General features: G+C 36.9%; 1 protein-coding gene across 13 annotated transcripts in view; it reads left to right on the plus strand.

Annotated features, from left to right (window-relative positions):
• The window catches only part of NFIB (nuclear factor I B), a 171,055-nt gene that overhangs the window by 87,256 nt on the left and 67,727 nt on the right, over window positions 1-16,072 (plus strand). For all 13 annotated transcript variants that reach the window (XM_041485589.1, XM_041485592.1, XM_041485593.1 and 10 more), the window contains exon 3: window positions 10,708-10,761. In XM_041485589.1, the coding sequence (XP_041341523.1) occupies window positions 10,708-10,761 (54 nt within the window). The remainder of the gene's footprint in view (window positions 1-10,707; window positions 10,762-16,072) is intronic.

Genomic DNA, 16,072 nt, shown 5'->3' on the forward strand with positions numbered 1-16,072 from the left:
AATCACACCAAAAGAAGGCTGGGCTGAAAAGAGAGCTGTAATAATGTTCTCATTTCAAAATCAAACAAGGTGTGTTGTGTATTTTTGTGGAGCCGGAAGAGATGGGCAGAAGGGAAGAAGGTAAAGCAAAATGAGTTTCATGTTTCCATTAGAGTATTGTCACATGCTTGAAATCAGTCGTAAAAAGGTCTGCCATAATTTCAGTGCATACAACTGAACTATTGTGCAGTACATTGTGTATCATCTAACTCCTTCAGGTCATGTGTTTTTAACCCATTTGCTCAGGAAAACAGAGCTGCCAAGGGGCTTGAATACACATAAGGTATTATACTGAATCTTGAACCTGCTAAATGGGTGCACAATAGGGAAAATGATTAGTATTGTTCACAAAAGAAGGGCAGTACAAGTATGAAGTTGCTATTTTTTGCTCTAAAGGTTTTTGAAAAATCTCAAATATTTGTGTGAGGAAGGCTGTTTTGAAAGCGCTGTTCACATTTATTTCTGTTCTTTCAGTAGTGCACAAGAGAATCAAACTTATTTAACCCATTAGACTTCCCCCTTCTCAAAGCCCAAAACATTGGCTATAAGTGAGATAAGACAGAATCTATATGAATTTATAATTTCTGCACACACACACACACACACATATGCACACATACGCGACTATAAAGGGTTATTAAAATGGAAAGTTCTGTTTGGATTGAATTTTATTTTATATATTTAGCTAGCAGAAAGTGATTTTTTAGTATTAGATGGCCTTTAATAAGAATTTAAATCTGCAGTTATAGGACATGTTGAATATTTAAGGTTAATCATTCTGGCTTCATTTCTTGGGGCTGTTGGGTGGTATAAGGTCTTTTGCTTTATACACAGACTGAAACTTGAGGTTTTGATATATTTTCAGTAAACATGTACAAGGTTTTTTAACTCCAAAGACTTTTTTTTATAGCTGCAGACCAAACCACTCTTGATAACTTTCTCAAGGTCCTGCTGTGATAGAGTAATGGTAAGAAAACAAGCCTTATAAACACTGGATGGTTAAATAGTATTCAAGGCACTGACAAATTACCAGGTGCAGCAAGAATTTTGAGTCAGGGTTTTTGTTCTCCCTCATTTTCTCTTCTGACCCCCCCCCCTTAATTAGCACTCAATTTTTACTCATGCAAAAAAACCCCAACAACTAGTAAGCAATAAAAATGAAAGCTTTGGAATTTGAGCCATCTGGGTTTTTTAGATAAAAAGTAGTATCCTTTTTTCAAGTATATAATGCCCTTAGGTACTGCAAGAACATGTGCCAACTTTTGTAAATAAAACAAAATTGAAAAAGCAAAAGCAGCCTCTTCTGTATATTGAATGGGCAAGCATGTTTTAATATCTTGCAAAACTGCAGCTGGTATTGTACCTATCAGGTACAATAGTCCCTGTCAGGGAACTTCGCCTACATAGATGATTAGAAAGTCGGTGAAATTAGAAATTAGGGGACTTAAAAGAAGTGATATGTAATATCCAGGCAAAAACTATAGAATTTCAAACAGATGCTGCATGATAGCCACAAAATGACAGAGTTATATTGGGCAAGCACAAATGAATATGATCAAATATATAATACATTAATACTTTTTAAATAATTGTAATAGTTTTTAATAGCTTTTGATCAATTCAACTGCAATAGCAGCACTGTTGCTAGTAGGGAGGTGAGGAACCTGTGGAAAAAATGTTTTTAAAATTGCTTTGTTTTAAACTTGAAGGTCATGGTTTAGATGGTTTAAACCAAGATAATTTTTTTCTTCGTAAATTACATGCTTTAAAAAGAATTCCTTGCATTATTTGCAGAACATCGTTGCACAAACTCAAAACTGAGTTGGTCATACTTTTATATGCTTTAGTCAGTTCTATATTTTAAGTTCTGCTGGGGCACATCATTTGACTAGCTACTTCTAATTTTTATCTACTGTAAAAGGTCAAAGTAGAGGAAAACTAATTCATAGGTCATAATTTTTTTATCGCTATTGCTTCAGTACTTTCTCATAATTTGTTACAAACTTGTGTGTAAACATGGTGCCTGTGAGCACACATGCAATTAAAATCAAGCTTTAAACCACAAAGACCTGGGGTGATTTTTTTTCAGCCCGTTCTTGTATATTACCTACTTAGTGCCCATTAATAGATTTAATCTTTTGTCATGGTTAGTTTGTTTTAATTGTGAGTGTGCATGTGTGTGTGTGTGTGTGTGTGAATATGGTTAGGCACAGTGGTGCATATTTTGTCTATGATCTTTTAGATTACAGCAGATGAAATTAAACCCACTTTATAAAGAACATGTGTATATACTTCTATTGGAGACTTCTTTTTGCACAAAGATCTCTGATAAAAAAATGTGTTACTTGAAGATCCACAGAGCTATGGCGTTCCTTATGCCCCATGTCTCTTAGAAGTAACTTAAGTAGCATACGATTGTAAATGTCCGAACTGCTGAGGAATCTGTCTTTTATTACTGTATGATTTAGTGGAGAGTGCAATGCACTTGGAAGAAAAAAATGCAGATCTGTCCTACAGTATTTGCTGAACTATGTTTTTTTTTGTTCTTTTAAACTGTAATTTACCATAAAGTGCCTCATCCAAAACTTGATGGAGCAACTTTTCATTGATTTTAACAACCTTTGTCTATGATTCATGTTGACAAAACTGATTTTTTCTTATTCCTGTGATCCTTATCCCTGGCCTAAGAATGTTGTCTTATGTAGTGGAAATGTGAATTTTTTTCTCCCTGAACTTTTTTTGCTTTACTGCTCTATAGTTCAACAGAAAATGAAATCTGATTGCATGGGGCTCAGTGGTAGAATCTACATTAGCTTCCCTGAAACCAGAATCCATGCAGCAGGTTCAGGCTGGATGTCAGGAAGAATTTCTTCACAGAAAGGGTGTCTAGAAATTGTAATGGGCTGCCCAGGGAGGTGGTGGCGTCACCATCCCTGGAGGTGTTTACGAAAAGACTGGATCTGTCTCTTAATGCAGTGTCTGGCATGTGCTGTCTCTAGCTAACGAGGTGGAATTCAATCATATGTTGGACTCAATAATCTCAGAGGTCTATTCCCACTTAATTGATTCTGTGATTCTGTAAAAATCTCTGCGATACACATGCATATACGTCAGGGTCAACTCTGTGTTACAGAACAGAATAAAGTGGATGGTTTATTATTTAGCTGAAGGTATATGCAAGGAAATTCCTATTATTTGCTTGCAAATATGAACTTTTAAATTAATATAGTCTATAATGTAATTTCTTCCTTTTCTAAACATCACAATAAATCTTCCACTGTGTTCTGCATTTTGCTTTTGATTTTCTGAAGAATAGGTAAAAAAAGCCCTTTATGAAACATACCTTAATGGAAGAGGTCTTCTTGGTTTCCAAAACTGACTTCTGAATATTTCTGACTATAGTAGTATCCACAGTATGCTCCAGATGGAGAAAATTAAACATTCATATCTCATCTTTTCCTACTGAATCCAACGACTTTTGGAAAGAAATGTCATTCTTTCGCATTCATCCACATGTGGCTTGATACCTATGTAAATCTCTTCTTAATGTACTTGTCAAGAAAGAGCTCAACTAATATAATGAGGTATGGGAAGTATTTGTTTCAGGCCATGAAAAAATGTAACCCTTTTCTTAACTTAAAAATATGCATGTGTGCGTGTGTGTGCATACATAGATATGTGTATATTCCATGCACAACTTATAACACAGCTGGGGAAGTTTGTTCAGTTTTCAATATGAGCAACATATGGTCTTTATAAATTGTATAAGAAATATTTTGAATAAATAAGTGTTGTGACTTATGTCACATAAACAAATAAAGGAATTTAAATTAAAAAGATAAATCTGTGCATGGGATGTCAAGCTGAAAATCTTACTATGCATATTGTTATTTTCATTGTCGTAAATGCTTCTAGGTCCTTGAATGTCTTTCAACTATATAAAATCTGAATTTACTCCCAGAGCTCCACTTCTTAACTAGGGCAGTTTAAAAACTAAACAAGGATTGAGTCAGTTAATTAATTTAAATGGGATTACAAATCAGAAACACATTACATAATGTTGATTTAATTACCATTTTTTATTTACCTAATTAAAATACTCTGAAGGAAAGTTAACTGTCTTGACAATGGCCAGTGGGGTGACTTGGCAGAGGTAGATCTGCTGATAAAAGAGGAGGTGAAGCAGGGAGCCTGCCATGACCCATTGGGCTCTGATGCCCCAGCCCATCACACACCATCTCACTGCCAGCCCACGTGGCACTGGCATTGCCCCGACAAGACCAGGCATGGGAATGCTCCTCCACTGGCAGAGACATGGGGTTTCACCCAGCCGCAGGCGAGCTTCTCTGGGGTGGGAGAGCACGGGGGCATGTCGTGAAATGGGTCAGCTGATGGCTTAATAGCTCTTGCTGTGTCCCAAGTCCAAAGCAAACAATTTTAAGCTGAAGTGAAAACTGAGCCCAGCTTCTGCTGTCTGTCCTGACCAGCTCCCAGCAGAAGTGCCTCCATGGTCTGAACCCTGAGCCCTGTCAGCTCTGTTCTGTGCTGCTTTTTTCGGGTTGGTGAAGGTTAGACAGCAGCACTCTTTTGATGTAAAGAACCTAAATCACTTTTACAGCTCCTGTTATGACACGTGGGCACTGATGATGCCTGGCTGCAAAGGATCACCACATCCAGCCTTCACAGAAGCTCCTGCTGTTTCACTGGTCTCCTGGGAGGTCCCAACCATGCCTCCTGGGTCACTTCTCTATGCTGCTCATCTACCACCAGTTGTATGAATATGAAGCACAATAAAAAAGTATAGGATTAGCTCTTTGTGTAGTTACCCAGTACAATAGCAGAGCTATCTTGTAAACACTGAGGAAGTTCTTGCAGAATCAGGGTAGCAGAACAATGTTTTTAAAAGAAGTCACTGATTCAGTGTTGTGGATGTTTCCAGTCTGGGTGTCATGAACACATATTGCTAACAAGTGTATACTGTTGGGAAAGATGCAAGGGCAAGTATGTCTTTCTCGTAGTGAAGCCCTACTTGTTTTTTAAGGTGCTGCTTCCTCCTTCTTTGAACTGTGCTGTGTACCATATCTCTTCAGGGATATATAATCATGGAATCCTTTAGGTTGAAAAAGACCTTTAAAATCTTGAAGTCCAACTGTAAGCCTAACATTGCCAAGTCCACCATTAAACTATGCTCCTAACTGTCACATCTATGGGTCTGTGAAATTCCTCCATGGAAGGTGACTTTCTGACTTCCCTGGGCGGCTGATTCCAATAGCTGGCCACCTTTTGGTGAATAATTATTTCCTAGTGTCAAAACTAAACATCCCTTTGTGCAACTTGAGGCTGTTTCCTCATTTTATCACTTGGTACTTGGAAGAAGTACTGACCCCACCTGGTTACAACCTCCTGGCAACCTCATGTAGAGGGCAGTAATGTTCAGCCTCCTTGTCTCCAGCCTAACAATGCCAATTCCCTCAGAACTCCTCACAGGACTTGTGTTCTACCAAACAAATTGGTGGTGGTGAAGATTTTGTCAGAGGACCTCAAAGAGCCAAATTTTTCTGGAGAAGTATTTGAATTAAGTGTAATGATCTATGAAGATGTGAAAAATAAGTCCCCCCTCAAGTTAACACACTTATGAAAAAAAGGGTGACACTTGCATTTCCATGTTTATAGCAGCCTTTTGGTAGATACTATCCACTTTTCAGTGGATAATGCATTAAATCACTTTTAGCTGTCGTATCACAAGAGTTGGTGTGAATAATGCTATTAAAATGGTACAGATGGTCTCTGTTGTCAGATAGAGAAAGATTACACAAAGAAAGTCCCTACTTTTCAAAAGGAAATTGTTACAATTGCTTGGGAAGCTTGTCAAGCCAATCAGTTGCTTTGTCAAGGTGAAATAGTGTAGGCAGTAAAGGGTAATTATAGAGTAAAATTAGAGTAATAATAAGTCAAGGTAATGATTTAAAGTACAGGATGGAATTATTAATCTCTTTGTTTTATGGAATTTTGCTGCTAATGTTGTTTGCTTTGGAGAAGAGGAAGATGTCTTACTTTTCTTTGATGTCGATGTTCTGAGAGTCTTTGAGAGATCAAGAACTGATTAGGCAGCAGCTGAGATGGAAGACATTCCGAGGTCTCTACCACACTATGGTAACCTGTGATACTGTGATTTTCAGGGGTAAATCCATTTGCGTCAAGTGATGTCAGATGGCAAAGTAATCCTGACAATCTGGAAGGTGGTTGTGATTCTTGTTCATGATAGTGACTCTGTCAGGTGTCAAGTGCTGTATATAAATGTGAAAGTTCGAACAATGTCATACATGGTTTGGTGGTGGCCACATCTCTATGGTACCGTATCCCTCATGCCAAATCAGAGACTATCAAAGAGCAAGGATGTATTTACATGTTGGTGAATGATTAAATTAGTGTCTATCAGCTGAGATCAGCTGAAGCTGGTTAAAGGCTCTCCTCATAGCCTGTGGCAAATAGAAATGTGTTCACTGAAACCACTGAGAAAGTTCATTTCATTAGTGTGATGCCTGTGGACAATCTACTTATTTCCCCAAGACTGACTTTAGAAAATATTTTTGAATTTTAACAGATTCTGCTGCTATTTGTTTTCAATGCCTTTGATATTATGCTCTAACAGAGAGCCTTAAAACCAAAATTTCTTGTACAGGTTGGGGCATAAGGAAGGTATAGCAGCTTACTTTTAAAAGAGAGTATCATATCAGCTGAAAAGTGAAAGGTTAGGTTACTGAGGTGACCAGTACTAAAAATCCTTCAGGAAGCTGTTGAGCAACAGTGTGACTTGCTTGGCTTTGCTGGCGTGGGTGTCCTTCCTGCTTGTCAAAGACAATGTGGTTCAAAGGGAGAGAGCATCTCATCCTTTGCTATATGGATTTTATGGGTACAGCTTTTTAAAATTTTCTTCTGTCTTATGAAGCCAAGGCTTTTCCTAGTGTACCACAGGGAAAATGGAAGCTTATTTTCTCACTTGAATCAGGCCTCAACAGTCAGTTAGTCTTAACTCTGGCTGCACTGAGAGTTACCTGCACTCACAGATGCTCATTGTGATCAACCCCTGGAAATGAAAACATAGGAAAAAAATGAAGTATTAAATATATGTCAGCTTCCTGTCTTATCCTTTCATGCAGTCTCCTAGAAGCAAGAGTGATTTGATATACAATTTGAATGTCTTGGAGATAGCCATGCTAAATCATGATAAGTTATACATAAAGTGCGTTAGGGTTACATGACCTGTTAAAAGTAAAGTCTGGCTTGAACCTGTTTCATATAAATTGTTCATCCATGGGGCAATAACTTATCAAAAATAAGTTTTATCAGTCAGCACCAAGAAGAGCAGAGTAGATGTGCTACTGTAGCTGTGAGGTGCACATGAAAGCCATATTGGGGAAATGGTAGGTGTAGGAGATCTTTTGCTCCTTATCAACCACTACAACAACAACAGCAACAACAAAACTAAGGGAACTTACAGTTGGGAGCTACCTAAATGAAAATTACAAAAATTTCAGTTTCATTGCATAAACATAATGGGATTTGATTTGCTTCTTGTTGTGTATCTTTTAATCTGTCTTCTAGCTTATGAAGTTACTTGGGTTTTCTTTTGGTGGTTTGATTTGTTTTCCTTTTGGTTGTTGGGTATTTTTTTATTTTTTAATTTTTTAATGTGTGAGATTTATTTGCTGGGACAATTTAATGCAAATCCAGCTAGACAGACAATGCATTTGTTTTATGTCTTTCTCCATCTCCACTCCTGGTAGAAAGGGCTCATGTTGTTAATTAGTGGTCTTGTACAGATGAGGACACAGAAAGATTTAAAGTGTCTTAACAAGTTTTTTACTTCTGTAGCTTCTGTGGCTTCCCAAAAATGCCTCTTACTCCCTCTTTTAGAAAAGCATTGCTCCAATGGATCTGTTCATTCAGTGTTCTGTTTATATTAAGTTATTAATATAATTTAATCCTATAATGACCCTGATTCTTTTGTACTTTGCAAAGCTATTTGCAACCAATCAAAATAGAAGAGTGCTTTGTAATTACTGACATTGGTAAGAGAATTGGATCATCACAGGCCATCTCAAGTCTGTGTCTTTCATCTTGAGGATCAGATGCTTTTCTGTGTTTCAAGTGCAGAGTTCCATAGCTTGATGCTCTCATACAGAATAAAAGTCTTTGATTTTTCAACTGCATTTAGTGATGGCTTAGATAAGTTTCTTCTGATATTCGTCTTCAGTAATCCTTTGCTTTCTCAAAATCTCGTTGAGATCTCAAAAAACACTGATTGAGAATCAATACATAAAAGCCATGATTACTGAGTAGTTAACAAAACCCAAAGCTAAGTCTGACTGGAAAATTATAATAAATAGCTGACTGTTTATCCTTATAATTAGAAAATGATTTGCTAAATTTCTTACTATAATAACAATTGTTCAAACTGCCATTAATCTTTAAATCCTGAATCCAGAAACTAGAAGTAAAGATAAATTGCTGTGCAAGATCTGAAAAATTACTTCACTTTGTTCTTTTTTAAAATTAATTTTAACAGGAGAAAACTTCAACAGTTATTTTCTGTTAGGTTTTATTAATTCAGTTTCAGATCTTTGTGATCCTGAAGCTATGTTGTTCAAGCTTTATTGGGTTTATCTAGTACCAAATTGACAGTTCATTTAGCCACACATCTGCAGTAGTTTTATACTTGGGCCATTGCTGTGTAAAATTAATCCTCTCTTATAATTTGTATTTAAATAGTGTTATGTATGGTTTGCAGACTCAAGGAATGTCTATTGGAAGAACATCTAATTCACACAGGAAAAAGGATGATTCTCCACAAATTGGTCCATATGTGGAGAAACATTAGACTCTTAGTATTTCTTGTAGCTGATTAAGTTTTCAAATTAACTTGATTTAATTCTTTTAAGGGAAATATCATATCATGCAAAGGACCAGACATACTGAATGGCTGCATACTGTGCTGCACAACAGGACTCCTAAGAGTACCCACGTGCCAAACCTGGGGTAAGGGCAGAATCCAACTCATAGTCTTGCCCTTCATGTTTCCTGCCCAAGGCTCAAGAAGATGAAATTTCATGGGAAATTCCCTATTCAATGTGCATTTTATTATGCACAAGAGTGATTTAATTCAATATTGGAAAAGTTTGTTGTTTTTTTCAACACCATTGGAACTGAGTTGCACGTGTGCCTTGGAATTCCAGTACTCAGGTAGCTACCGAGATGTATATATTTTGGGATGACTGCCATTCAGATCAACTTAGTAGAACCTGAACTGTGAAAAGGATTTCCATCTCAGTTAAAATCTTTTGTAGAATCGAGATTGTGTTAAAGTGTTTGAGAGACATGTGAGTAAAGCCGTGTTTATGAAGATGCATAACAGGTGGCAACAGAATTCAATGAACTTCTTGTAGCAGGTAGAGGGAATCTCTTGTTCTAAGATGAGGACTACATCAGCTAGAAGAAGTACTGGTAATTGAACGAAAAATATTTGTTGATATAAACTTTCCTTCTTTTCTATATTGTTTATTCTTTAATTTGGGCACTGTAAGAAGCAATGCACTCAACAACTTTACATCCATCTGGAGTTCATTTGGTGATAGCAGTTTCTATGGTTTTTATGGTGCTACGATGCAATCTTCTCGTTGTCTTATGCTATAAATAACACCACTACATTTAAAAAAATTAGTATGTTTTTATTCAGTCTCTAAAACAGCTCCAGAACCAGCCTGTATGTAGAAAAAAATGGTGGTGCTTAATTTATTTTCTTTCTCTCTGCATTTTTTGTTTTTTATATCTTTGTTAGTTTCTTGCAGTGGAGCAGGGTTTTGTTATATTATTGTGGGAATAGAGTGAAAAGTAGATGCTTTTAAAAGAAACTGTTTTTATGAATAAGGATATATTTTATTATTTAGTGTATTAACATGGAATTACATTCTCCTCTTGATTCAATAGGTGCATGTATGGTGCATGTAGGTGCAAAAGAACATAGTTTGAAGTCTACAGTGTTTGAGTTTTGTTAGTTTTTACGTTAATTTGTTAGTTTAATTTTACATTAATAATCTTAATTTCACAACAGCAGTTCTCACAGGCTACGAACACAAAGACCATATTGTATTTAAACAGACTGTCACATCCTCATTGCAGTCATGAGTCTGTGGAAGCAATGTAGGCCTTTGTGCTTTAAGGAAAAGCTAAAGCAACAGGCCTTATCACTGCAAGCACCACTAGTTGCCTGATCCAGTGTGTCTTTCTGGTCATTGCCTGAGAAGAAGTTACCTCTGCTTTGCTCATGATGCAATATTATATTTGGGGGATGGAGGGAAAGGGAATGAAAAGGTACCCTTGTAAATGTGTTTACAACTTTAGTACTTAACTGAATGACTCTCTTGTCCTTGTTCAGTGATCTACAAGTTCCTCTTATTAGGATCATTGCGTCTTTCACAATGTTTCTACATCTGCATAAAATAGGTTACAGGTAGAGTGTTTGTTCAATAATGCTTCACATAAAAAGTCAGGGAAATGACCTTTAAAGAATAAAGTAAAGCATTAGTTTAATAGTTAATAGAGGGTATTAAAAGATTGTTAGATACTTGCAAACCAAATTATTAAAATATTTCTTTCATTTCTTTATAGATTCTGGACAACCAGGAAGTCCAAGCCACAATGATCCTGCCAAGAATCCACCAGGTAAATATAAGTTCCAGAACATGTGCATCTAACATTGTTTGAGAACAATGATACTACTGATAATATATAAAGAGAGTTTAATTGGTCAGCAACCTGTCTTGCACTGGTAAGTGTAATCAGGATAAATTGTGATACTTTAGTTCCACTAAACTGGCAGTGCCTTAATTGCTGTTTCATCAACATTAATTTTATCTAAGGAGTTTTTCTTTCATCTCATGGTTTTTAGAATTTTCTAAGTGCAGATGGGTAAGGAAGTGGGAGTAAGGAAACAAGACCACAAATAACTTTATTTTCATAAAAGTCTTCCAATGCTACCAGTTTTCTTTCATCTCAGGCAAAAGAAAATTGACCTATGTTTAAACTCTATGACTGAGCTACCAGCTTTTTTGCTTTTCATATGTGCTTTATAAAATAAAATGTGTTAATTTAAAATTAATTTTTTGGCATCAGCTCAGAGCAGTCTTTGAACGTGTTAATGCATCATGGCTAGTGACACTTGATATTCCTTTGAGAGAGATGTTAGTGTAAATGGTCCTTTAAATGATTCTTTTAAAATAAAAACACAAGAGAAAATCAAACCCCAGCTTTGCCATTCCACTCTGTTTAGACAAAAGGTTCCTTGAATTTTCATGAGGCTATCCTTCTAACCAATTGGGCTGTGCTAGTAAATATTGTAAACCTTTGCCATGTTATGAATTTTATCAGACTAAGACAAACAATTGTGACAGACACACTATCACTTCTTAATGACCAAGAAATAACTCTACCCACCATCATCACATTGTATCTTCTCAGAAGGTGTGTGTATCGGAAACAAGCTGCAACTAACTCAGTTTGATCTTCTAAATCAGAAATGAACCATATTCTGACCAGGATTTTGTGTTGCTGGGCTGTTAACATATACATGGATATTTTCTGGATCTGTTACAACATTAGGATAAACAGTCTGCTTTGTGGTTGTACAGTTTTGTAGTATGCATATCATCAAAGTATTCTCTATTTGTGAAATATGTCATGTGAATTGCGTGTGAATATCCAAAAGTGGGAGAACCATCAAAGATTGTTATACAAAAAGTCATATTCTAGTAATATAAACCCCAGATACGTATACTTGGAGATAGCAGATATATTTTAGAGGTAAGAGGGCAGAACAAGTCAAATAACATCATTCAAAGCTCTAATGCAAGTGATATTTTTTTTTCTTTAAGGCATCATGCAGGTTTGTTATCAGTTTCAATTGGACACTTTGATGCTGTTTCTTTCCAAAGTGGGGGATTTTGAGAGTGAAATTTTATTTTTCTATTAGATACATGCCTACATTATATAGAATAGTGGTTTAAAAACCCAAAGGAGCAAATTTACTCATAAAATAAATATGAAAAGCTTCTCTATGGATAATTACTCTTTTTGAAACTTAGACCATTTAACCATAGAAAATTTATTTGCTTTTAGAACATCCCTGTAGGTGCAAGAAAAGCCATATAAAAGCCATATGCATTACCTTACTGTCTTGGTTTGGAAAGACAGTAAGGTAATGCATATGTTCGTTAGTAATGCATATAGTTAGTTCCGGCTAAGGAAGGCAGGAACCTCCCCTGAAATGAAGAATGTAAACCACTCCCCTCCAAATTGCTACATATTTTAAATCAAGGAGTTCCCAGACAAAAAAAAAAAAAAAAAAACTGTGGTGGTATTCCAGAATCTCCAGATTGTATCTGGATAGAATGCTTGGCTCCTCCCTCTGGGTGGAGCATCTCCCAATAGGATGCTGTGGTACTTATCAGTCCTGCAGTGACAATCAATAGCCTGTTATCAGCAGATGTCTCCCCAGAGGGAGGAGTGGTTGTGGAAGAGGTAAGGAAAACTGCCCACTTAACAGGAGACAACTGCCATACAGATGGCAAATAAAATACATCTTGCCTTGCAATCTGGGACACTTACCCCTTGTAATTTTGAAGGGGTTTTTTTGTAGCTTCTGGATTTGGGAAGCTGAAGGCAGGGTCAACTCTCCTTCAACATGTTTTGAAGTTCTGTTTTGGAAGTGCCATTTAGCATTTGGAGTAGCAACGTAGCAGTATGTGTTTTACTAGCGAGGATCACACCCTATAGTGAGTCCAGCCTCTCAGCCCTCAGCCAGTAAGGAGTAATCTTGTACTCCAGTAAGGAGTAATCTTGTTGCCAGTAACAGAGCCCTGGGGAGGCAGCAGACAGGCTGTATAGGCTTTCTGTGGGCAGACCTGTGGGTGAAGATGTAACATTTGACAAACTCTACTGTCTCAGAAGCTGGAAGGACATAGAAAGCAGATAAATCTGAAACATCATGAAACTTTCTGCTTAAAATATAAGCATAACACTCTCATGATTTGGAATCACTGCAGCCAGTATTATCCCTTTGTCTGCTGCCAAATGGGGACAGAAAATAGAAAATGTGCTTTGGTTCCCTTGAAACCTCCTTCACTTAAGCAGGGACAGAAGGATAATTGAATGTCATCTGTTAGAGGATGACCTAGCTTTGTTCAGCTTCCATGTGTAATACTGTTTTGGAGTTAAACTGGCATGGTGAAAGTGCTGTTGTTTGTGGGATAGCAGAATACAGGAGTTCTGGGAATGTGCAGGAAAATGAGAAGGAATTGCATGCCATTCAGCTTCTCTGGGAAAAGCACTACTGTCCTGTTCTTTCTTACTAAACTTCACACGATTGTTGTTATTAGAGCCAGACAGTCACTCCTGTCAGAACCCTGGGGGATATCCACTCTGAGGTTTGTTTTCAGTCCCAGGCCAGGAGTATGTGGATTGGTAGTGCCAGAAGGGTTGTTCTTCTATCATGTTTTGTTCTAGTGTCTGTATGTCAAGGAGCCAGGATGCTGGCAAGGGATGTGTGCTGTTAGCTTTTGGATGCCACCACTTTCACAAAGATACTGCCAAAGAAAAGGTTACTGGAAACTGAGTGGTAGTTGGCAAAGCTGTTGGTGTTAAGAGTGGTTTTTTTTTCTAGGTTTGGCGAGACTGTTGCATTCTTTAAGGTGTCTGGTAATTTACTGTCTTAACAACAAGTTGGGGAGAGGGTAGTGTCACTTGCCAAACAAAAGAACATGAAGAGCATTTGCTGGAATTCTTTACAAAATGTTCCTAAAAATACATTTAATATTTTGATAGCCCAATGCAGTGATAAGACCTGTGGTATAGCTTGTGGTGATAGTGGTATGTAGCTGTTGTAGCTACATCCAGGGGTATCCTCCTCTAAGTTTTATTTTTCAATAACTTTGAATTATTTTTTAAAATAAAATATATTTTAAAATATATATTTGTACTAGCATACTTTTATAAAGGTTGGATCTTGTTTTTCAGAAAGCTGGGTTGTAAATTTTGCTTCTCTGCAGGTACTATTAAATAAGTTCCAGACAGATAGATGAGCAGAATTGAACTGAGAGAGGAGAAAAATCTGAACACTACTATTGTCTGCATCAGCCTTCAAGTTCCTGGTATCTACAAGTTTGTGCACAGTCCTAACTATTAAAAGTTTACATTATTTAAAAGAGAAAATGGACATGACAAAGGCTCCAGTGAGGCTGTCTGAACAGATAGAGGCACACCTGATTAGAAGTTGGAAAATGCCCATCTTTTTGCACACAAAAAACAAACACCAAAAAGCAAGCCACCAAAACCCAAATGCAACCAAAGTACTTTAGGCCTGCTTTCTTTGTGCTCACAATGTTCTGACCTACAGCTGAAGCAGTCTGTTACAGCTAACCTAGTGTGGCAGTTTCAGTGTAATGCTGCATTATTATTTGCTCCCTGCAAGTTCCATAGGTCTTTTATGCAGTTTAAGAAAATCTAAAATATGTCTTCACAAGTGTATCTGGAAATATGTGCAGTGGTGTGGCAGGATATGTACTGAAAACAGAAGATGTCGTCTTTCAGTAAATTAATCTCTTAAGCATAAGAAAATTATGAGGGTGAGTGAAAAGAGAAAAATATCTAGAAGTGTAATTAAGCTAATAATATTGACCCCGACCATGACAATATGGTCTTCAAAGATACAGTTCTTACTAGCCAGTTCTTCTAGGTGAGATTTTCTGAATTTTGCTTTGCTTTATTAGTCTTTCCCTTTCTGCCTGCTGGCCACAATGACTTGATGATAATAATATTTCTTGTATTTGCCATTGGTTTGAGGTTGCTGCTTGGCAGATTCGATTTATACATTGGCATTAACATGACTATGTCCAGTTGCTGTGATGCTCAAATATTTGAAAGCAGCCTTTTTAAGCAGATAAAATAGGGGTAAGAAATAGCAATATTGATAGAGTTAGACACTGTCTGGATAGGACAGTGAGGAGACTCATTTAGCTGTGAAGCTAATTTGAAATCGATTTGTAATGGATGCCTTCTAGATTTTGGAGCCATTTTTGTCCAGCAATGGGAATACAAAAGATAGCTTTTCAGAAAGTGCAAAGGAAACCTAGCTATCCTGACACAGACTGGTGTGAATGAGCCTTTTTGGTGAGGGAAGATGAGTGTGTTCAGATTTTTCCTTTTATCTAAGCAGATGAGTTCAGAGGTTACTAGAGCTATGTTTCCTAGCAAGTGGCAAACACTAGGTTTTTTGCTTGTTTGGACATTTTTTCTTGATAGAATATATTCCATTTTAGCTGGTCTAAAAAATATTTTCATTTGAATTTTTGTGACTCTGTAAGATCAGCCAGGGTGCAGATAACTCAGGTGTGACCTTTTGTGCTAATAGATGTTAAATTATTTATATGGGTTAACACTTCTAGATGAAGAGATGGACAAATTGTCTCTGCCTCTTTGCCTTTAATTACACCCCATTGGTTTCCTCCTTTTCTTCACAATAACTCAGGATGTGTTATCAGGGAATTTGCCTAGAGATAAAATCCTTAATCCGAATGATGCATAGGTAGTTGAAGCCCCAGCCTCACTGTTCTGGAATTGTTTTTCCTCTTCTATTTTCCCTAGAAATTTTATTTTAGGAACCACTTCCAAAGAAGACCTGAGTGAAATCACCAACTCTGGAGTTTGTTTTGTTTTGTTTTATTTGGTTTTTAATTAAAGAAGGTTTTGCCAAAAAGCTTACAATCAGCCTCACCTATCTCTCAATACGCAAATCTCTCTTGCAGCTGTAAAGCCCCAAAGGCTTTCCTTGCATTCCTTTTATATGGCCTAGCAGCCACTGGGTGAACATTGTTTTTGGATCAAGCCCTTAGAAGTGTGTAATAAATTTGCCTATATATTTCTGCTTTGGATAGCAGTATTTCAGTTTTAAGTTTTAAAATGTGTTCCTCTGAAGAGGAAC

Source organism: Pyrgilauda ruficollis, unplaced genomic scaffold (assembly GCF_017590135.1).
Source record: "Pyrgilauda ruficollis isolate IOZ18807 unplaced genomic scaffold, ASM1759013v1 scaffold71, whole genome shotgun sequence".
NCBI classification, from domain to species: Eukaryota; Metazoa; Chordata; class Aves; order Passeriformes; family Passeridae; genus Pyrgilauda; species Pyrgilauda ruficollis.